The sequence below is a fragment of the Schistocerca americana genome, chromosome 4 (assembly GCF_021461395.2).
Source record: "Schistocerca americana isolate TAMUIC-IGC-003095 chromosome 4, iqSchAmer2.1, whole genome shotgun sequence".
Lineage (NCBI taxonomy): Eukaryota > Metazoa > Arthropoda > Insecta > Orthoptera > Acrididae > Schistocerca > Schistocerca americana.
Window position 1 is genome coordinate 491,615,290 of NC_060122.1, and position 24,686 is coordinate 491,639,975.

Sequence of the window (24,686 nt, forward strand, 5' to 3'; positions counted from 1 at the left end):
ATTCAGCTGTTTAACATTGTGCATCCTACAGTAAAAAGGTGCAAGTATTAAATATTATTCCAGAGACATTTTCAAAGAAAACAATTTTGAACCACATTCCATCAGTATCAAAATACATGGTAGACATATCAAGAAATGTGAGGTCTGTAAAAGGAGTCTCTATATGACCAGATCCCTATTATGGTCATCCTTAGAAGCAGCTCAAGTTCAAATATTGCAGTCATTTTATTTGGAAGATAAATGGGACTGTTCTTGCCAGAGTGCCAACATAAAAGACACTATAAATCTAACAGTTGAAGGTCAAAAAGTTGTGAAAGTGAAGAGGTACATGACTCGCAGTATTAAAGAAACTTCTGCAGTTTATAAGAGCAACTACATAACTTTACATATTGGGAGATCAAAATTTTGTGTATTATGACCTAAGTGGGTAGTTCCACACCTACCCAGAAATATCTGTTTACGTGCGTAATGTGCAAATTTTGAAGTTTGTGTGGTAACTTTGAAGAACTTACTGCAGCAAGTGAAATATAACACCTTTATTGGGCATGTGAAATCATTAGTAGTCTGTGGCGTAAAGTGAGAGAATTGTTTGTTTCAAGAATGTGGTGATTGCCCTGGAAAGGAAGGACTGTCATTACAGACACTTGGCCTGGAAGATGTAGCAGATAACTCTGCAGAAATTACATATGTGACATGGGATGAAAATAAACTATTTAAGAAAACTCTAGCCTTTGACATTTTCATTGATGAACTTGCTAAATGGTCAGTGAAAGTAGTAACACACCAGCATCTGAACAAATTACAACAACAACACATTGCAGAAGTGAAAGGGTGTGTACAGGCTGAAGAACTGTGTTTAGTGCTTCACTGTGATTTTGCTGAGAACTGGTCTGTAATTCTCCCACAAGAAGTACAAGGGTATCATTGGAGTAATGACCAGGTTTCAATTTTTACAGGAGTGACATACTTTCAAACCAAGACCATAAGTGTTGCAGTTATAAGTGATGACACAGAACATGACTCAGCACATGCTTTGCTAGCAATGCGCAAAATTCTTCAACTGCAAACAGGAGCAGAGAAGATCATCATTATTTCTGATGGTGCTCCTAGTCATTTTAAAAATCGTTACCAGCTGTTTGAATTGGGTAAGTCACTTGTTCCAACTGAATGGGTATACAGTGCTACTGGTCACGGGAAGGGGCCCTGTGATGGTGTAGGAGGCCTGCTGAAGCACCATACAACAAAACAATCTTTCCAGGCCACATAAATACAGCTGCGGTTCAGAATGCTGAGGATTTTATGAGAGTTGTGAAATCTTACACATCCACAGCCCTCAATCTTTTGTCCAAAAGGAAATCGAAGAATTCCATGAGCAGAAAAAAGAAGAATGGCCAAACAAGCTACTCCTGAGAAAGGAATTCAGAAGACACATTTTTGGACTCAAAGTGACGGGCAAACACATATTGCACACACTTTAAAGAGCAAGAAAGAAGAAATTATGTTCGTTCGGCCAACACCTCAGAAACAGCAGGATAATATTCAGATTCACAACCTGAGAAGGGGGATGTTTCAGTACAAAACAGAGTGCACAGAAACCTTTAAGTCTTAGGACCTTTCATATACATTTTGGAACCATTTAAAATGCTTAAAAAATGAGTCTCTTACTCATCTTTCAAAATTAAAATTATGTTAAATAAGGCTAGGTTTTGATTTTTATGAGCCTGTTATGTGATAATGTGGTAATAAAACAGGTTTTATGTACGGCAAAAATTTCAATTGCTTATCAAACCTGTTCAAACTTAAAGTGGAAGCTCTCCTTTTCAGGGAATATAGAACTATATGATACTAATCAACAGGAAAAAAAAATCAAATTTTTATGAATCGGCACTTTTGAAAGAAAATTTTTTTCTATAAATTATAAAAAAAGTTCAGAATGCTATAATAAAAGAACTTTCACAGGTAAGGCCAAATGGAGGATTTCTTTGTAATCTTAAAGCAATTATCTCAAAAAGAAAAAAAAAGAAGAAATCTGGAACTATTCCAGAGATAGAGCATTTTAAATTTTTTTCCAAAATTCACATCTCAAAATGGCATGCGCAGTGTCATCTTCAGTGAGCTGTACCTCGGAGCAGAATTTTTTTTGGAGAAAACAAAAAAATACATGTTCCTTATTTAGTCCTTAATTTTAATATATGATAAATTCAATAACATCCGAGACTACAAATGTAAGATTTTTTCCTAGCCTGCCTGAATTGATAAAGACTATGCCAAGAATGAAGACTGTGCACACGTCACTCTGCAGAAGTTCCAGACACTGAAGGGTTTGAAAAAAGATGTTGGTCCGATGACTGCTGTGGGTCTGGAGAAAATGATTTGGAAATTCGAAAAGACGGGTTCTTTTTGTGTGCAATGGAAAATCCGCACACAAATCAACCACTACCACTTCATCCTGAAAAGGCCACTGTGTGGTGCGGGACTACGGCATCATTTATCAAAGGGCCATATTTTTTTGAAGAGACAGGTGTTTCCGGTCCTGTTACCTGTATCATCACTGGTAAGCACTATGAGTGTCTTTTGCACAACCACATCATTCCAGCTCTCCGACAGAGTGGATGGAATAATATTTATGTAATATGGCGCACCTCCACACATTCCAAATCAAGTTAAGCAGCTGCTGAAGCACCATTTCAGAAATGTTAGAATTATCAGCCATCATTTCCCTACAGCCTGGCTGTCCCGATCACCTGATCTTAATCCGTGTGACTTCTGGCTGTGGGGCTATCAGAAATATGTTGTGTTCAGTGTTCCGATTGAAAATTTAGCTGCATTGAAGGCATGCATTGCCCAACACATTCTGAACATGACCCCGGAAACACTTCAGTCAGTTGTGGAACATGCTATTTCTCGATTTCAACTTGTTGGAGAAAACGGTGGACAGCATATTTAACATGTTTTGCACCAGTCACACAGAAATTAATAATCTGATTTGATTTTGATTGATGCTTTTTATGCCGTTTTTGGCCTCAGGACAATTAAAAACCAATTTTTCCCACCTGATGTATTATGACCTTGCCATTGTGGATGGGCTCACGCAGCTAACAGTATCATGCCTATATGCCCATGCACACTGAGTAGTACAGTTTGTTTAACGTCAAACTTACACCTTAGGCATTGTTGTATGACTTATTCGTCATTTGTGGTCAACCACTATTAAATTATGATGCTTACAGTGCCATCTATTGCTACATTTTGTAACTATTTATTTTTCTTCTGCCATATGTTTTCCCCCTTCTCCAATAATATTCTGTTGCAATTTGACATCATTCTGACCAGTGGTGTTATTTCTACAGCAGTTTGAAAGTTTAACTTCAATTATAAGCACCCTGTACATTACAAGTATCATTTCTTGTGAAAACACTTAATACACTCTTAAAATATGATGTACACCAGCATAATACTAGACAAAAATCAAAATACCATGCAAATAGACGCAGAACAGCATTATATGAAAACAATGCAGTTCATGCCATGCTGAAGCTGGCCCATACTCTTCTTAAAAACCTCACAGCCATTCCTACTATCAAAATTCAAAGACAAGCCATAAAAAAATTAACAGAAAATCAATTTTATTCTCTAGATGAGTTCTGTGTCTTCATACAAAATAAATAAAAACATTTTGTTCTGTATGTTTTTCTGGCACACAATATTACGTAATTCATAAGCAATCTAATGATGATAAAAAAACAACATTTGTTCCTCATATAACAACAAACGTAAAATGTTTTAAAATTTAAAAAGTGCTGTAAGCTCAAAACTTTAATTTATAAATTGTAAACTTCCATATTCTTACCTGTCATGTTCAGAAAAATCATTTGCATGGCACTCTGAAACTGTTACTTCAGAGACTGTATTGATTATCGAATGCTGAATAGATTGTATTGTTTTGTTGTTGTTAAGACACTTATCAGTCTGTAAGTGTGAGATGGGCACTTTTGTTACAAGGAGATCTTGCAAAATCAACATGTCATAAAACAAATTATAGCAGAGTGGAAGAAAACAGCCTTAGAAATCAAGTAGTTGTAAATTGGTGATCAATGCAATTTATGCACACCTATATTATTGTTGAGAAAATAATTTGAAGATTGTTGGTCAAAGAAAAACTTTTTTCCTTATCCAAGTTACAAAGTTATTATCTAACCTCTGATAAATAACAGTGTGGTAAAGTGTCAAGTATTGAAGGTTCAGTAACCAGTCAGAGCAAATAGCTGAGAAGGAATGGCATCATTAACTTACTCATATGTGGTTATTCATCTACACCAGTCAACACAGTATTAAGGTATAGTCCATGCCTTCTGTCTAGTAGAATGTTTCCTACGAAGCTGAAACAGTTTTCAGGACAAGAGGCTTGTGGAATGTGCCATTTGCTAAGTTTTGGAACTTAAGTCTTTTTGTGAACCAAACTCTTGTGGTTATAAACCATTTGATGCACTATATGTTAGTAAACATTAGTCACATCTCATGCAATCATCACAGAGACCCAGGTTGTCCTTACAAATTCTTGTTTTAAGTTTTGCCTGCTGAGGCATTTAAAATTTTCCACTCTAGTTATGTTCCACACTCCTACCCTTAATGGGACATTATTAGTGGCTTCCCTAACACTTCTCTCAATTCATTTAATCACAGTCCAGTCTTAATGGCAGTCTCTCCTAAGCACCCTCAAGTTTCTATCTCTCCCTCTGACATTGCTATAGCTGCAATGCTGCTTACATATCCCAATAACTGTGATGTTGCATTCAGCTTCACCTTCCTGCCTTCTCTTTCCATTTTCATAACTACTTTCTCCATGATTAAATTATAAAAAGCAATGACAGAATGGCTTCAACTTGTCTTAAATGTGTTCTGATGCTGAATTCATTGGACATCTCCTCCTGGTGTTGCAGCTTGCCTTTTGTCTCCACTGTACACACCTTTGCCAAGTTAATTATACTCCTTGGTATGCCTGTTGCACATGCTTAATTTGTGTATATTATAACAAGCCTTTGAGGAATCTACAAATGGTTGAATTCCCAGCACTTCTCCCAGATTTGTCTCATGCTGAAAATTTGACTCACAATTGCTCTTGCCTAAAGACCTGCCTGATTCTCTCCAAAAATGTCCACAAAAAGACCTTAGCTTTTCAAGAATTATTAGCACTTTGTACAATACACTTACTGAAGATATACCTATTTAGTTGTTACAATTCCTTTTACTGTTCTTCTTGGGCAGTGGGATAACGGTAGTTGACATCCACTCTTTTGGTGTCTTCTCCTTTCTCAAAACTTCACTTATGAGACACTACATTTCTTTCTGAAGCGTTTCACCTCCTGCATTCAACAGCTCTGCCATTATCCTGTCTTCTCCTGGCACCTTATATTTCTTCAGGTTATTAATATCACTTTATATGTCCTGTTGAGTCACTTCAATTTCTTCGTCCTCTACACCCTCTCCAGTTCTTCCTCTGGGAAGACGTTCTCAATATTTCCAACAAACGGATCAACATGACCAAATCAAGATTTTAAGTTCTGCTGTTTCCAAACACAAATCTCGTGTTTACAACTGTGTTGCAAATGGACTAAGCTTGTAATCCAATATTCCCAGTTACAATATGGGCTAAGTAAAAATTAAAAATTTCTTACAAGTAATAGTTATAAATTATTCACATATACAAAACTCATTAATATGCTGCTCTACTGCTTTGACTCTTAGCTTATGTAACACCGCTTTCACAGAACAAATGATAAGTATAAGTAACTTTTGTAATGATTTAAACACATCATTTCTAATTGACACTGTGGGTCATTTTATATTAATAACAGATAATTTCAACCATTAAGTAAAAATGGCCACTTTTTGAACTAATATCAAATCAATGCTGGAAACTGGATTTAAAATATAAATCAGCAGTGTAATTCACACACTTCGCCTCTAATGAAAGGACATGCCACATATCACAATAGATGTCTCCTGTTTCAAAATGGAAATCTTGCCAATGGCTCAAAATTTTTAGTGTAACCCACTCTCTTATTTTCACAAATCTCCACTCCAACATTATTCAGTTGTTGCATGAAATTGAAATTGTTCTTTCAGCAATATTGCAACTTTACCTGAATTGTCTTCCAGAGCATTTTTTTAGATTTTGTTACACAAAATTGTTGGCAAGGAACAAATCCCACTTGTTATCATTACATAAGGTTTCATTCTGGACTTCATTTAAATTTTTTGAACTTACTATCCAGGTGGAATGATCTGTTGGACAACCAGTACCACTAACTCCATTCATAATGTGAACATTTTAGCAGGGAGTGTCGCATGGTTTTTTCACCATTCCAATTGTGAATAAAGTATGTAAAAAAAAAAAGAAATTAATTTCAAAATTTTGTAGACCATTTGTTTCCAAGTAGATTTTACATCTATCTTCTCACAATGTTAGTGACAGTGCAACTGAAGGAGTTGTGTGGGAATGTGCATGTGGTGTGGTTAAGAACTTAAAATCCAATCTCTCTCATCAACTCGGTGAAAATCAAAGTTCTAAACTGTTCACAAGTTCTATATGAGCTTAGAGCCCCCCACGTACTACTGCACAAAAAGATTTACCTTCACATTACACAGCAGAAACACTTCAATGGGCCCCCGTAAATGTGGTTACACTTAAAAAGTTTGGCTATGTTTGCCTATGGGGCACCAACTCATGTTCGTCGCAATTTACCCAATGTTCCACAAAAGTATTTAATATAAATGCAGGCAGGATTTGCTACACAAAAATCACGTACGCCCTTACATATTTTTTAATGTTTCACAAATTTGAGTTTATTTCCAATAATAATGTAAAAACATTGAAAGCCACAGTTCACTACAAATTAATTTCAGAAGCTGACAAAGTTTCTTAAGACCTTGGAAGTGGTTAATAAACCATTATTAATTGCATGACCTATCTTTAGAAAACCATTAAAGTTCCACAGTATCAAAAAGTATAAATTCCACAATGGCTACACACTGAAACCTTCGAAGTATGGCTTGTATCATGCACCACCCAACAAATAACAAGTCCATCAGATGCCGAAAGATTTCTATGATCGAAAGTAGGAACGCTGAATGATTCACATACACAAACTAGTCGCTATTTCACTGTTCATCAGGTAAAACTTTCTTGAAACACAGCCTCACTGCTTCCAAAAGTGTACGAACATAGACTCCCCACTAAAAAGCCTGTTCAGCCAGGAAACCTCTTTCAAACACCACTGAAGTAAAATAATTATTGAACGCGAAAAGTGCTGAAATTCTTAATTTATACACATATGATACATCAAATCACATGGAAATTTTCTGGGAATTATTAAGCTGTTATCAGTTCTCTTTTATCTGCCATAGTTTATTTATAAACAACAATTTCTACGATTTTCCTCCATTTTTGGATTTATAAGTATAAATATTAACAAAATATTTAAATTACAAATTAAATAATTTCCTATACATTTAAAGTTTCTCTATTTATTTAGTAAGAATATCTGTTTTCAATTGCGTGAAATCTACTTTTCAGTAAATCTATTCCTACAGTTCTACGAGACGTATCCGTAGATCCCTCGTTTGTTGCAGTTGCATAATGCATTGCCGAGATATTAACTTTTACAGTTCAGGAATTGTTATTAACATTTAACTTACAATAACTTATAAACTAATGTGGGTACTGAAGACACATCTTCACATGTGGAATCGTCCACCTTTTCCACTTCGAAAGAGCCTACTGGCTCTTCAGTGACACATATTGTTCAGTATTTATTAATTTTGGGGTAAGCTTTAATTCTGCACAGGATGCAAAAAGTGGCCATGAGAAACGAACAGCCATTGTGCTGCCCAACAGACAGATATTTTCCCATCACATAGTCACCTTCTGTGGAGTATAGTGGAAAAATCACCCTCTATGTGCTCCTGTCAAGCTGATTTCAGATGACAACAAGAATGTGACTCGATCTTAGCCCCACTTGTGGATCCACTGTTGCATGTTTGTGACTGAATAAAGTGTCTCTTTCCTTTACAACTGGCTGTTGTTTTACAAATATGTATGTGTAACACCACATAGATGATGATTTATGAAAATAGTGCAACCAAAAATTGGCCTTCATTTCGAACATCAGTCAATGAGGAGTATTATTTTTTTTTAATTATACTATTTGCAATTCAAACACTACACAATGGCTAGCATATCAAACATTCAAAGTTCTAGGAGAATGTGAATAGTTTAGGCAACGTCGGGACATTTTGGCAGGTGGGTTACGGTGAGGTCGGAGTTGTGCTGGGTGGGATGTGTAGAGGGGCACAGAGGCGAAGGCAGGAAGAGGAGTTGAGGATGGGTAGTTAGCAAGTCAAAGGGATGCAGCAGGTTTGATGGCTGGGAATGCAGGAAGGTGGGGTGGCATGTGCACTGGCTGGGCATGTGATAAACAGGTACGGGAGCTGATGAGGTGCAGCACACAATGAAAGTGATGTGGATTGGGAGGAGTGATATGACAGAGGAAGGAGGAACTGTTGGATGGAGAATATGGGGACAGTGGGTTGTTAGAGACTGAGGCCACGAGTATCATAGGAGCAAAAGATGTGTTGCAAGGACAACTCTGTTCTACATAGTTCAGAAAAGCTGATGCTCGAGGGAAGGATCCAGATGGTCCAGGTTCTGATGCAACCATTGAACTTGAGCACATTGTACTCCGCTGCACGTTGTACCAGGGGGTACTGAACTTCGTTCTTGCCCACAGTTTGGCAGTGACCATCCATTCTGGTTGGTTGTCAAACTTACATTAAAAAAAGCTGTGCAGTGATTACAGTAGACTTGATAGTTGGCTACAAACATTCCCTTGAATGGATCCCTCCCCACCTTCTACAATGACCATTTCTTCAGATTCTGCCCGACCCTATCCCTCACAAACATGGTAAGTGGAAACTCATCTCCTCTCCACATCACAGGTAACCAAGAACCACCTCTGTCCCCTCTGCAAGATATTGTTACTGTGCAATCCTAACTACATACATCACATCTCCAAAATTGAAACCAATTGCTCTCCAACACCTGGAAGGTCATTCCAGGCAACACCTCCATACATTGTCAAACCTGTTAACATCCTACTCTGAACCTGGAGTACAGCTGCCTATCAACACCTGTCCTCCACAGAGTGGCACTGAGACCCCTCATCGACCCCTCACAGCACCCAGGCCCTGCCTAGCTGACCTTTTCAATTTGCCACATCCTCCAAAACTCCCTCCAAGCACTCCACAAAATCCAGAATCAAATCCTACAAAGTTTCAGTTCTATCCAAAGTCCTCACTTTCAGCCACCACACAAGTGTAACCATGTTGGGCTTGTCAAAGACCCATTCTCTCAATACCTACAGTGGAAACACTTCTTTGCTACCAATCCCTCCAACCAAAGCCAACCTAATCCCAGCTCTGAACCTTGTTTCTCCCAATTCAAGCCACCATCTGACCATGAACCCCAACCCCTGCCCCTCTAAACACCTCCTGGTCACCTTCCAGGAATTCCTGACCTCTAACTTGGTCTCACCATCCTCCCCATGTCCCTTCCTAAGGACACCAATCTCTCAAAAGAAGAAAAGTCAGCCATTCACGCCCTCAAAACAGATCCTGATCTAATCATCAACCCTGCAAACAAAGCGTACACCACTGTCATTATAAATCACAGTTACTACCCGACAGAATGTTCCTGCCAACTATCTGACTCCTCCACTTACTAGCTCTGCCACAGAGATCTCATCCCAGACGTCCAACATAGTCTTCAGTCCCTACTGTAATCCTTAAGCACATCCCAGAATCTTTACCCTGAGTTCATCTCCATCCTCATCCCAACAGCCCACACAACAACCTTCTACTTGCTCCTCAAAAATTTACACACCCAACAATTCTACATGTCCCACTGTAGCAGGTTATTGTGCTCTTATTGAAAGATTTTTGCTCTTATTGCTCAATACATCCAGCCAATTGCCTGAAGCCTGGCCTCTCACATGAAAGTCACTAAGCATATCCTTTACTGACTGTCTACCATCCCCACTCCTTTACGCCAAGATCCCTACTCATCACTGTAGATGCCACCTTCACATAAACCAACATCCCTTATGATCCTCACCATGCAGCTACAGATCATTTCCTCTCCCAATGTTCTTCAGACACCATATCTCATGCGCATACACCTTACCATATCCTGATGCACAACTACTACTCCTTTGAGGAGGAGATATACAAACCAATCCATGGCACAGCCTTAGTCACCCACATGTCACCCTCCTATGGCAACCTTTTTATGGGTCATCTAGAGGAAACCCTCCTAACCACCCAAAATGTCAAACACCTTGATGGTTCAGGTTCATTGATAATATCTACTTAATATGACTCAGGGCCAACACGTCCTGTCTTCATTCCTCCAAAACCTCAACACCTTCTCTCCCATCGGCTTCACCTTCATTTAGACAGCTGTCACCCTTTCCACACAGAAAAAAATGACTCCCATACAGCCGGCCATCTTAGACAGCTTATCTGCAGTGACAAGAATTCCCTTGTCCAGGGTGCTGAAGGTCTCATGAAAGCCATCACAGACAGGCATAACCACCCCCACACCCACCCCAACCCCAAAACCTAATCGGCAAACATATTTCCCGTACCATATCCTCACAAACCCCTTATCCTCCCACCATCCACAAGAATCAGCTACAATGGAGCACTTCCGCTGGCACCCATTATCACCCTAGACTGGAACAACAATTCAATTCAATTCAATTCAATTTATTAGCGTCCTTGTAGTACATCATCGAAATGATATAGGACTTGTCAATAACATTACAATTTAAAATACATATACATGAAAATTTGTAATTGAATTTACATGTCACTTAGACATTACAATTTTAATAGAACTTTTAGAACATTAACATAAAAATACACAAGTAGGATAACAACGTACAAAAAAAAAAAAAAAAAAAAGTTACTGATTCTCACATCAAAGATTATTTACATTCTTACATTAACAGTTTCACACTTTCATAGAAACAGCAAGTATTTAAATGTGAGCAATTACACATATTTAGTATGTCAGGGAAATATTAACTGCGCTTTCATTGTCAACGATTCACAAACTCTTCAATACTGTAAAAACTATTGCTTAATAACATGTTTTTTAATTCTCTTTTAAATATGTACAGTTTTGGTATTATTTTTAGTTCTTTGGGGAGAGCACTGTAGAGGATTTTGGGTTGGTATAGTACACTTTTGTGATACATAGCTGTTTTATGAATTTCTCTGTGGAAATCATTCCTATTCCTTGTTTCGTAGTTGTGAAGTTCTCTGTTTAATGTAGAAAATTCCTCGTGTTCTTTTAAGAAACATATGCTTTCATATATGTATAAAGATGGTAGTGTCATGATTTTTAATTCTTTGAAAGCTTGCCTACAAGAGTCTCTATATCCTATACCTTTTATTATTCTGACTGCCTTCTTTTGTAGTCTAAATGAGTGTTTTGTTAGACTGATGTTCCGCCAAAACTGTACGCCGTATCTTAATAAACTGTGCATGAATGAGAAATAAACACATAACACTGTTTTAATATTACATGAGCTTTTAAGCATTCTAAGTATATAACATGTTTGACTTAATTTTTTGTTCAATGATATTACATGCTTTTCCCATCTTAAGTGTTCATCAAACCATACTCCCAAGAATTTAGTGTATGATGCTTGTTCAATCTTACACTTACCCAGTTCTACTGTAAGGTTAGTTTTTATTTTATTTGTAATATGTCTGAAGTTGATCCACGTTGTTTTTTTGGCATTCACAATGAGTCTGTTTTCATTAAACCATCTGTCTGCTTCGTCTGTTGTTAATGTGACTTTTTCCTGTAAGTAAGCTTCACTATTTGCTTTAACAAACAAACTTGTATCATCAGCAAACAGTACTGCCTCTGCTTCAGATAGATGACTTGGTAGGTCATTGATAAATATTAAAAACAGTAATGGCCCTAATACAGATCCCTGGGGTACTCCATACAAAACTCTCTCGAATCTTGATGAATATGTCCTATCTGCCTGGCTTATCTCCACCTTCTGATACCTGTCTGACAGATATGATTCAAACCATTTGTGGGCAACTCCACGTATCCCATAGGCATATAACTTCCTAAGCAGTAACTTATGGTCGATGACATCAAAGGCCTTTGATAAGTCTAAAAACAATCCACAGTTTAATTCCTTTCTGTTTATGGAATTTAGAACAAGTTGCAAAAAATTGAAGATAGCTGTTTCAGTTGATTTATTTTTACGGAAACCATTTTGCGCATTAACCAATATTCTATTCTTAATAAGAAATTTGTATAGTCTCTGATACATTATCCTTTCTATTATTTTTGAGAAACCTGACAACATTGATAAAGGCCTAAAGTTACTAACATCATATTTATCACCATTCTTGTAAAGTGGCTTTATAGTAGACATTTTAAGTTTTGATGGGAACACCCCTGTTTTAAAAGATTCATTTATAATTTCAGTGAGATGCGAGGCTATGTTTCTTGCACTTTGCTTAATTATCAAGCTTCTTAGCTGCAATTATTACTTTCTTGTACAGGCTTCTATAACATTTCACATGTGCTTTCAGTACTACATTCTTCCTGGCTGATTTATTTAACTTTCTGAGAGTGTCTGATGACTTTCTAATCCCCTGTGTAACCCATGTTTTGGTTTTATGTTTAGTTTTGACTCTTTTTATAGGAAAGGCAACATCGAAGCAGTGTTTGTAGCTTTCAAGAAATGAGTCAAACTTTCTGTTGACATCACCACTTGATTCACTACCCCAGTTGTTATTTTCCAGAATGTAATTAAAAATTCTTATGCTGTCATCATTTATAAATCTCCTTTCTCTGTAATTGTTATTGATAACAGGGTCCTTGTAAGATGTGACATTTAAACTCAATTTGATACCCTTGTGATCCGAGAAACCAGTGTCAATTACTTCAGTGTTATATTCACACTTGTCCTTGTTTATAAATACTTGATCTATTATAGTTTCAGACATATTTCCGCATCTGGTAACTTCATTTACAGTTGCGATCATATTATGACACAAAAACAGATTGCACAGTTGCTGTTGTTTACTACAATCATTCTTAAAGTTAACATTAAAATCACCAAGAACAATTACATTATGTTTAAGTTCATTCAGCAGTCCCTCAAGGTTTTCCATAAAAATGGCAAAGTTGCCCAGTGGTGATCGGTACAAACACACAATAGTAATTTTTAATTTGGTTAGCTCACATATACTGTATTCAAAATCTTTTTCTATGCATTTTAGTTTACATTTAATTTCTTTTGATTCTACCCCTGTCCTAACATAAATACATGTCCCACCCCCTTTATGGTTGATTCTACAAAATTTGCTAATCATTTCAAAATTTGGAATAATTATGCTAGACGCTTGCATTTCTTTTACCCAGTGCTCACTTATGCGTAGTATGTTAATGTCTTTTAGATAGTCAGTTAATAGAACTTCTATTTCAGCTAATTTACTTTCTAGTCCTTGCACATTTTGGTATACAACTGTTAAAGTTTCATGTAGTGGATTTGCTGCACTATTTACCTTTGTACTTTCTTGTTGCTGACACTGTAAAGATTCTGCCTTTTCTTCTTCTTCAAATTGCGAAGGTCCCATAAAAAATAGTCACTACGCACAGCAGCTCTTCTTATCCTGAGGCTCTTCCTTTGAGATGTCTGCAGAGCAGCTGATGAGTTTCTGGATCTAATTGAATGGTTCTTGGCTGTTGGTGTGGTTGCAGTCCTAGTTACAAGTGAGCATGAAGCATCGAGTGTGTCGAATGTGCTGACAGCTTCATCCTTGGAGGTTTCAGGTGCACATGAGTTTACACTAGGTTTGTAGGCTTTCTCATCTGAAGAAATTGTTTCCTCTTCAACTCTGCTGGATGTTCCCGACATTTCTGCTGGTACCCCATATTCTACCACTCCTTCAGATACTGGTACCGGTATGTTAGGTATCTCTCTCATCTTAGACGTTTCCTTGCAAATTTCCATTTGCTCAGTTACTGCTATGGTGAGGATACCAGGCAGTTTGTGTTGATCATTGAAATTATTTATTGTTTTCATAATTTGAGCACAGACATACAGTTGTCCTGCTCTATTTAGGAGATCTCCACTGTTTATGAAATGATGTTTTCTGAAATCTAGCTGGACAAATGTTGAATTTGGGTAGCACTTTGTTATTTTGTGAAGCAGTCTGTTAGTTTTTTTTATTTCTTCGTTAACACGAGATTTCTTAAAAAAATCGTATGGAATGCTGGTTACCATCACATGTACATTTTTGAGCTTTTCGAGCGTCTCTCTTAGCGCTCGTCTTGCTGATAATACATCATTGCAGCGGACGTCTACTCCACCCCCTAGGATTAGAACACAATCATTTTTCTTTACCTTGATACTCAGATTTTCGCAGTTGTTGACGATCTCTTTCAGTGGAGCATCAGGTTTTATTACGCTAGTAACACTGCATCCTGAGTTATATAGGGTTTCTGCCAGTCTTTTTCCGAGACTGTCGGCAAGTATATGTACAGTAAAAGCATTATTTGTTGTGCTCAAGTCTTCCGAAGTTTTGCAGTCTATTATACGATCTTCTTTCTTTTCACAGTCTCTATGTATTATATTATTAACAGATTTTAACGTTTTGAGCACATTATAGGCTGAGTTGTTAAGTTTTCGCTCGAGGTTTCTGTTAACAGTTGCTTGTATGTTAGGTGTAACGAACTTTTCGGAGGCTTGTTTACTTTCAGTTCTCACGACACTTACTGCTTCCACTCTCTCTCCGCAAGATTTTATCTCATCACATATTTCCCGAGCATTGTATCTGTTTTGTACAGCGATCTTTTTAGTTGCTTTTAGTTCGTATTTTTTTAAATTTTCGCTCGTTTTTGGAAGAATAGATGTGCTGTAGATTATCTATCATCATGCCTGGAAATTAGGGAAATCCTAAACAAGATCCTTCCCACCCCTCCTAAAGTGATATTCTGCCACCCACTCAATGTATACAACATCCTTGTCCATCCTTATGCTGCTGTCACACCCAACCCTTACGGAAGACCCTGATGCGAGACCTGCTCAATCCACCCACCCAGCACTACTCCAGCCCTGGCACAAGCTTACCTTATCCCATCAGAGACATGTTCACCTGTGAAAGCAGACATGTCACCATCCAACCTTGGTGCAATCACTGCACAGCTTTTTAATTATGTTGGTGTGACAACCAACCAGCTGTCCACCAGAATAAATGGCCATCGTCAAACTGTGGGCAAAAACAAAGTTGACCACCCAACACTCCTGGTTTCAACCTCCACTAACCCACTGTCCCCACACATTTCACCAACAGTTTCCCCTTCCTCTGTCCTATCACACCCTCCAAATCCACACCCCCATGTCATCTTCAGTGTGTGCCACACCTCACCAGTTCTGGTAACGATGTTTCACATGCCTTACACCCCCTCACCTCCCCATCTGACTCAACCCCTTCTCTACTACAGTGTGTGTATGTAGGTGGGGGGTGGGGGAGCGGCATGCCGACCTATGTGTATACTCTAGCTCGGCAAAGGCTTTATTCTGAAAACTAGCAAATTTTCTACCTCATTTGTGTGTGCCTGGCAATGACTCTTCACTTGTGCTATTCAGTAAATGGCCTCCTTTACTCCTAAATTATTTACTTTTTATACAGTGCTAGTGAAAATAGTCATATCACCACAGAAATCCAGTTAATCTAAAATGGTTCCTCACAATCAACAATGAAAAAAGAATGTAGAGAAACTCTGTGACCCTGGAAGAGAGGAAACATTGCATTCCACAACTGTTTCACCTTTGCAAAGAAGTGCATTATATCTGATGGAGATTATTTTGGTGTGAAAAATACCAACACTAGTATACACCCTTTTTAAGTGAAATATATTTCTTTGAAGTGACATACCTACAAACACTTTGAGATAATGATTTACATTGCAAAATTACAAAGAAAAGGGATGCTTTACCTTCAGAATGTGAAACTCCAAGTACTGCTGAAAGAGACAGAATATAAAGAAAACGCCTATCCCAGAAACTTTTAGTTCTCTCCTTGGGGTATACGTTGGGAATTGGAAAGGAGGGGTTGGTTACTCAGACATCAGTTTTAGAGGGACTCAAGTATTGTGAGGACAAGGGAAGAGACAGATGGAGGATGAGGCAACACAGAAAGCAGACAATCAAAGATAGTATATTACGTAATTAGTGTGGCTTCAGTCCAGAGTTGACAGAAGGATGGAATGAGGTGTGAATATGGATTGACAGGAAGAGAAATGAGATGTAGAATGAACAGTACCAATCAGAAATAAGAGGAAAGCAGAAAAGAAGATGTCTCCCCAGTTTTCTTGTTCTACTGTTGTCCTCACCACAAGTAGGTCACTCTCGGCCATATGTCTGAATCGAATGACCCTCCAACTAATCCTTCTTTTCTCACTGAGGAGGAACAACTTAACAGTTCTCATTATGAATTTTTCTTTCTACTTTCAAGTGTGCCTATCAAAACTGATGGAATTTCACCTCCTGAAGGTAAGTTCTTACCAGCAATTTTGTCTCCATTCTGATTTACAGTTCTCTCAAATGAATGCTCCTTTTGATGCAATTCATACTTAGACTGTTTGATAAACTATCTACACAAGTTTAGGCAAGAATAATTCAGCAATTCTTCCCAAGGTTAATGACACTGTTTCTGTTTCTTATATTAAGCACTAAATCAAATGTAATGTGTCTGGCAAACCATTTTAGTGCAACACCAAAAGTTATTTTGATCTTCTATTGCCGAAAGATGTTAATGCCATCTTCTGATGCACTTACATATTTTACCTTTAATAATGGATTTTAAAATTGCATTGTTTGTACTACTGCTGTTTAATACATAATTAGCTCTTGCCACTGCTGCTGCTGCTGCTGCTGCTGCTGCTGCTAATTGTGGGTTTAAGGAGACTAAACATCTAAGGTCATAAGTCTCCTACACATACCCTAGGACGGAACCAGTACACCTCACCTGTCTGTGTCTAAGAGTAAATTCTATGTGCAAGGGTGAGAAAGTTTCACAAATATTTGCTAAGTATTTAGCAAAGGCGGAAGGTGGGTACAAGCCCAGTATTCCTCTAGTGGGATGTGGAAAACTGCCTAAAAAGCACATCCAGGCTGGCCACCATGCTGGACCTTGTCATTAATCTGTCGGGCAGATATGAATGGGGGCCAGTGCACCTCCCCGTACTGGAAAATGCAATTGGCGTTTATCAACTGTTGATGCACTTCTTTTGTCACTTCATTTTTGTAAGTATGGGACCCAAGTACTTGAATTCTTTAACTCATTCAAAGATATGCCCATCAACAACAACAGAAGGAAGAAGAGCTTGACAGCTGTACAAATATAATTCTCTATGACCTTAAACAATGTTGATCTGACCCACTGGCATTTCAGCAACTCTTTCTTTCCCCTATTGTACAGATTCTGAATATTTTCCAGATCTGCAACGGAATGAATTAGTAATATAACATTTTAGCATGTTTAATACATGAATGGGTAATAATGTAGTTTTTTTCTTTTTATTTCTCTAAAGGGTACTGATCAGAGCACTGGGTCGGAGTGGAACATAATTTCACACATGGTTGAATCTGCATTGGTCTCCGTTCCTGGTTCAACTGATCCATTATCTGGCATCGTTATTCAAATTACAATCAAACGAGACAATGAATCGTACAAAACACTGTTTGTTGGGCCATTCATTGGTAAGTAGTATACCAATAATTCAAATAAGATATGCTGTCCAAACTCTTCTGAAAATCTTACTGATTTTGAATAATGTTCTGGATGAAATTTTATAACAATATTACCTTTTCTCGTACAATAACTAAGGAAAAGATAGATTGCTACTTACAGAAAAGACAATATGTTAAGTTACAGACAGGCTCAACTAAAAGATCCTTACACATTAATTTCGGCTCAGAATGAGCTGCTGGAGATGATGGTCATGTGTGCGTGAGGTGTACTTGCTTGTGTGAATGAATGTGTGTGTGTTTACTTTTCTGACACAGGCTGTGGCCGAAAGCTAATGTGTGTCTTTTAGTTGTGCCTTTCTGCAACTTAATATGTCATTTTACAGTACGTAGCAATCTATCTTTTCTTTAATTGTTGCTATTCCAACCTGGAGTTTCATTGTTTGATTTTCTCCTACAATGATATAAATAATGACTCAAAATGAGGAATAAAACTCAGGTAGTTAAACAAGATAAAACTGTGGAAAAAATTCGAAACATAATTTTTGGTAAGACACAAAATCTGCTTACGCAAATAAACTTAATAACTAAAGGAGGTGTAAAAGTGTTCAATAATAGCTACATTTAAAGAGTGAGAGCTGAAAATATGAGGGACAACAAAGAAATATATTCATGAGCTGTTGAGTTAGATACATAACAAATGGCTTGCAGCTCATACCCTTTGTCCTGTTGGTGACAGCTACATATGGTGGCAAGGACCACATGAAACATCAAAAGTGATCTTGCTTCAGACGTATTCAACAGTCAGACAGCATGTTACATGGTAGATGTAGGATGGAAAGGGGGGTGGGAGGGGGCATGAGCACACTCACAATCTCATATCTGTTGAATGTTCCTCAAACCATTTGTGACAGAGTTTGTGAGTGATACTGTGGCTTATTGTCTTGCTGCAGGTACAAGCTGCTTGTGTACACATCTGACAGTCCCACCTTTTATTCCTTCTGTTCACATGTACCCCCTTGCAATTCTTACTGGGTCAACATATGTCTTCATTTCCCAATATCCTTTCTTGGTGTTTCCCTTTATATTACACCTAACCATCCACCACTGTAAGAAAAAGTTTATTGTAAATAAATCCACAGGTCACTCCTGTATTTGACAGTATACAAATAAATACTCAATGCATTCAGTGAAAACAAAATCACCTGACATGATATAGATAATTTTCAAAGGATTTTGCAGCTATCAACCATTACTTAACAACTCTCACGAAAACTAGAAATAAATTTTAAAAAAAGTCTTGTAACATAGGAAATGAGGTGAGGGAATGGTACAAGAGAAGCAAACTTCTTTGCAGAAGCAACTGATGTAGGTATTATTAATTACATAAAAATGACTGCTAAGTAAAATCTCACTTCTGCTCGTCATCACTAAGGTAATGTGATCAATGTAAATAAGTTTTTAAAAATACTTTCTGTTTGATGATGCACATGTACTTCACCCGAAAAATTATGTTATGTACCTGAGTGTACATATGTTTAATTTTTTGTGACAAGTTCTGACATTAATTCTCCAATATATTTCTGAATTTTGGACCTATTCCACATACATGGCACCATTTTACTTAGGATTTGTGAGAAGAACAGTATTATATCTTTTCTGTATGTAACATATACTCTGATAAGCCAAAACATTAATAACACTGCCTAATGCGATGTTGGATGCCGCCTGGTGGCGTTGGAGGTACGTGACGTGGTAACAAAAGTATGTAAGCAAAGCAGACATGGACAAGGAATCACCAGAGTGAAGACACGGGCTACAAATGGGGAAATCCATTGAGATAAGTGACATTGACAAAGAGCTGATTATTGTTACGTGGAGCCTATGAACAAGTTGTGGCGTAGCAAGACAGCCACGCCACGGAAGTAGCCGAAAGGCACGCGTTTAGCAGGCAAGTTATAGGTCTGTAACAGGATATGTAATGAATGTTATAAAGAAAAGTACGTAGCTTCTGTAATACTTAACTTTAATCCATCCTTGGTACATCTGGAGATTGTGGCGATACAAGTGAGACTCTTTAGATACATGCAATGTTACTAATGGCGCCTTGCTAGGTCGTAGCCATTGACTTAGCTGAAGGCTATTCTAACTATTGGCTCGGCTAATGAGCAATGCTTCGTCCATGTAGTCGCTAGCAAAGTCGTCCATACAACTGGGGCGAGTGCTAGTCCGTATCTCGAGACCTGCCTTGTGGTGGCGCTCGGTCTGCGATCACACAGTGGCGACACGCGGGTCCGACCTGTACTAATGGACCGTGGCCGATTTAAAACTACCACCTAGCAAGTGTGGTGTCTGGTGGTGACACCACACAAGTATCTCAAAAATGGTGAAGCTGGTTGAATGTTCAGATGCTATTGTCATGAGCATCAATGGAAAGAGGTATGAGGACAGAGTAACTATCACTATGTGCTAAAAGATTGGAGATCCACGATTCTTCACAGAATGTAGAGCTTGGAGGCTTATCTGCTCTGTAAAGTAGGATAGATGGTGATCTGTTACATCTCTGCCGAAAGAGCACAATGCTGGTGCATACACAAGTGTTTCGGAGCACACTGTTCATCATACTTTGTTGAATATGGAGCTCCGCAGTAGACCACCCCTACGTGTTCACATGTAGATCCAACGACATCATCAATTACAATTGCAGTGGGCACAGAACCATCAGGATGTGAACATTGATCAATGGAAAAAAGACGGGCTCTTTTGGTGAATCGCAGTTTTGCTGCACTAGCTCGATGGTCGTCTCCATAAACACCATCATCGAGGTGAATGGCAGCTTGAAACGTGCAGCACACCATGGACACAGACTGTGGGAGCAGTATTACGCTATGGGAGAGATTCTCCTGCACTTGCATGGGACCTGTGGTAGTAATCGAAGACACGCTGACAGCTGCGAACCACCTGCACCCTTCACATTCTTGATGTCTTCCCCGACATTGATGTGATCTTTCTGCAGTATAACTGTCTGTGTTTCAGAGCCAGAACCATGCTACAGTTGTTTGAGGAGCATTATAGTGAACTCACACTGATGTCTCAGCAGCAAAATTCACCTGATGTAAATCCTATGGAACCCATGTGGGTCGTTATCATGCACCATCACCACATACACAAATCAGCGACCCATTATTTACACAAAGTACACAAACTGTACATATACATCTAATGCCGTATATCTCCACACACCTGCCAACTGTCAGATCCCTGATACCCAGAAGCAGTGATGTATTTTTTTTCCAAAGATGGACAAACAGGCTATTATATTAAGCAGAGGACATCATGTTTTGGCTCATCAATGTATACTCGATTTACAAACATGTTCTACATCCTTGCAGATCTCCTCACTGTAGATCCATATAATAAAAGGTTTGCCAATCTAATCTAACATGAATTTATTCTTAATAACAAGCAATTTTCAGTTTATTCTCTTAGCTTTTAGATTTAGTAAAAATAACATAGAAAGATGACATTAACTGTTCCACTGATTAGTTGGGAACAGCTGTGCAGAATCAGTATTCTCAACAAATACCATTCTTTTTCAGCTTGCATTTTGATGACATTAGTGTCATTTTGGCTTCCTCCTGATGGCCAATACAAAATTCTTTGTTCTTGTTGTGGTATGATCATACTGTCAAAATTTATAATTGAGTTTGGGAATCTGTTGCCAACTCCAGCTTACAATGTACCACCTATTTGTAAGTATGGCTTATTGATTAAGTTTACACACATAAAGCTGAACAGTGAAAGGCAAGGTCCAACTGAACTTTCTGTATGTCTTACAGTGTTTGCATATTGTTCAGGATTAATAGCAATGGCTCTTTCGCTTTTTATTTCCACTCTTGTCATCTGCCTCACACGTTATAAGTTTAGATGTGCTCTGCCAAGGAAGGTGTGTTATATTCTGTCGAATAAGTACTTGCACAGAATTCTGTTCCTGCCACCAATAATGAATACAGTAAGTAAATGTTTTACAATACGTTCTTGCTTTATTAATATGTTTTTTGTCATTGTACTAAACCATGCCTGATGTTTCAGGAAGACTACTCTTATGCAACTCTTGACGAGTTAGGGTCAAACAACAAAGAAACTTCTCCAGAAGAAACAAAAAATACAGAACAAATTCAGCAATACTGGACAATCTTAGCCACTGTAATTGACCGTATTTCCTGTTTTACCTATGCTGTGTATTTAAGCATTTTACTTGCAACAAACAGTCCATAGTACATGCATGTTTATTTTGGCAAGCATGTCATTAAGTTATCCAAATCTTTAGTGAAATATCATTGACAGCTTATTTTATGATGATCCAGACATGGCATGTTATAAAAAAGCTAACACAAAATATGACAACCATAGTATGTGTAATGTTTTAAATTAGAAATTACTACTGAAGTACGTAAAGTGGCAAATAAAAAAGTTAGTGTTTGTCCAACATGACACACACACACACACACACACACACACACACACACACACACCACCACCACCACCACCACCACCACCGAACTATGCAACACAAGATTACATTGGAATAGAAACTAAAAAGGAACATGACAGAAAAGATTAAGAATTCTGAAATCGGAAACAGCTTATGCATGACATGTAAGTATAAGTGAAAGGGGCAAGTAGCTGTAATTGTAAAGAAAAAAAATTAATTACAAAGAAACTGGAAAAGTGAATGTGTATAAGAACTAAAAAAAAAAAGAGATGAAATTGAAAAAATGGAAATTGACACATGCATTGTTCCTAACGTTACTTTGCATTCATTTTATTCTACTTCTTTGTTCTGAGTTCTTTGATATTATTTTTCATTTCTGCCTTTTTTAACTGTTTCACTTTCCCTATCATTATCTTTTACCTACCCATTTGTTGCTCTTCTTACACATTCCCTTTAGTTTCTTCACCTCTGCACTTTTACTGAATTAATAAACATGCCTGCCTGCCATAGGACTCGACCAATTTTTCAGCATTTAGCATTTGATATGCTGTGTTTCACACAATGTTATCTAAGCATGGCCAGCAAACAAATACATGATATTCCAGTTGCTACAACTATTCAAATAAGGAACTACAACCTGTGAAACAATGTAACTGACACATGAATTGTTGTAGTTTCTTGACTTTTTTTCTAATTGGTTTTGAACTACGATGTTGACAAACTATTAAGTCTTTGCCTTTCAAATGTGTAGGCTACACCATATAGGGAACACAAAAGATCTATACCAAAACTAAACCAAAGGCCAACAGATTGAGTTGGAATGCTGATTGTTCCATACTGCTGTAGCATGATTTCCTGCTTAAAGGAAACAGATCTAACTGAAAGACACAGATCTGACAAAAAGCTAATGCACACAGAAACTAAAGAAGAACTCCTGTCCTGTCAGGGCTAGTATACTACTATGCATAATTCAAGTTACCATAATGTGTGGGGACAAGGCTATAATTAATTTCAATAATATTTCTCACCTCTTTCCAATTTTCCTTCTTTCATCTCTCCCCTTCCAAATACACTTTGTCACCCTTTCTCTTAAAAGAGGAATTCTTCCTTGTTTCCAACATAGATCTTTTATATGCCTTTATTGTGACTACATTTTATTTAGTTCCCTTCGATGACATAAACATAGCTGCCATCCTTGAAGAAGCTTTCAGCAGTCACATGGCAAATACAGAGGATGTTACTTGGGTAATTACTACCTTTGTAATGAACTAGCTAATTTGGTAAAAATGCTGAATGTTAAACTACAGTTGGGGAATATGAAGTTTATTATTAGAGGTAAAAGAGAGACCGAGTGTACAATGTGACTGTATGTACTGTGTATTTCGTGTGTGTCTTGCCAAGTTAACTGTAACAGACACAGTAAATTACTATTGGTTATCTATCTTGCAGATGTAGATTTGTGGAACACATAGTTTTACATTTATCCTGTAGTATGGAAATAGTTTGTCTAGAAACACTTGGCCCTGTTCCATTCTTTATCTACCCAGCACTCTCTACAGATCTTAGGAACTGTATGTCAAGTTTACAAATACCTTGTATAATGTGGATCATACCGTAGCTATAAGAAAAAAGTCACTTCATACAGCTAGAGTGTAAGAATTATTAAAATGTTTGGAGAAGACAATGAACAAAACACAATAAAGAAGAAATTTATGTAGTTCTGATGGGCAGACAAGTTAGTCAAATAAAATGGTGAAATACATAGTTTTTTTAGTGTTGTTTGACACAAGAAAATTTAACAGGGGGTTGTTATCAAGAGTTCTCTTCTGATTTTGCCATGTATGTATGTATATAACAATGTAATATCCAGGCTGGAATACCAAAAACATTAATTAGGATAGATTGTTACTCACTGCATAAAGGAGACCGTGAGTGGCAGATGGGAGGATTTGAAAGAAGACTAAGCTATTGGATGAAATCATTCATCAGATTTAGAAAAACACACAAACATTCATATATGCAGGACTGGTAAAGGTTAAGGCCAGCAGGGTTACAGGAAAAAGGATATATATCAGGGAGAGTTCCCACCAGTGCAGTTCAAAGAAGCTGGTGTTAGTGGGGAGGATCCAGATGGCATAGGCAGTGAAGCAATCAAGTTAAGCACAGTGAATTGCACAGTATGTTCAGCAACTGGATGGTCTGGGTGCAGCTGTCCATCAGTTTCACAGTTTGGTAGGGGCCATTCACATGGACAGACAGCTTGTTAGCAGTCATACCCACATAGAAAGCCACACAATGGTTGCAGCTAAGTCGGTAGAACACATGGTTGCTTTCACAAC

General features: G+C 37.8%; 2 protein-coding genes across 3 annotated transcripts in view; one reads left to right on the top strand and one right to left on the bottom strand.

The window, feature by feature from the left end:
- The window catches only part of LOC124612508 (neuronal acetylcholine receptor subunit alpha-10-like), a 53,630-nt gene extending 29,842 nt beyond the window's left edge, over window positions 1-23,788 (top strand). The window contains exons 7-10 of the mRNA XM_047140753.1: window positions 17,696-17,864; window positions 21,452-21,604; window positions 21,692-21,864; window positions 21,945-23,788. Of these exons, the coding sequence (XP_046996709.1) occupies window positions 17,696-17,864; window positions 21,452-21,604; window positions 21,692-21,864; window positions 21,945-22,130 (681 nt within the window). The 3' untranslated portion in view covers window positions 22,131-23,788. The remainder of the gene's footprint in view (window positions 1-17,695; window positions 17,865-21,451; window positions 21,605-21,691; window positions 21,865-21,944) is intronic.
- Window positions 1-24,686, bottom strand: part of LOC124612509 (vesicle transport protein USE1) — a 133,635-nt gene that overhangs the window by 90,651 nt on the left and 18,298 nt on the right. The window lies entirely within an intron of this gene.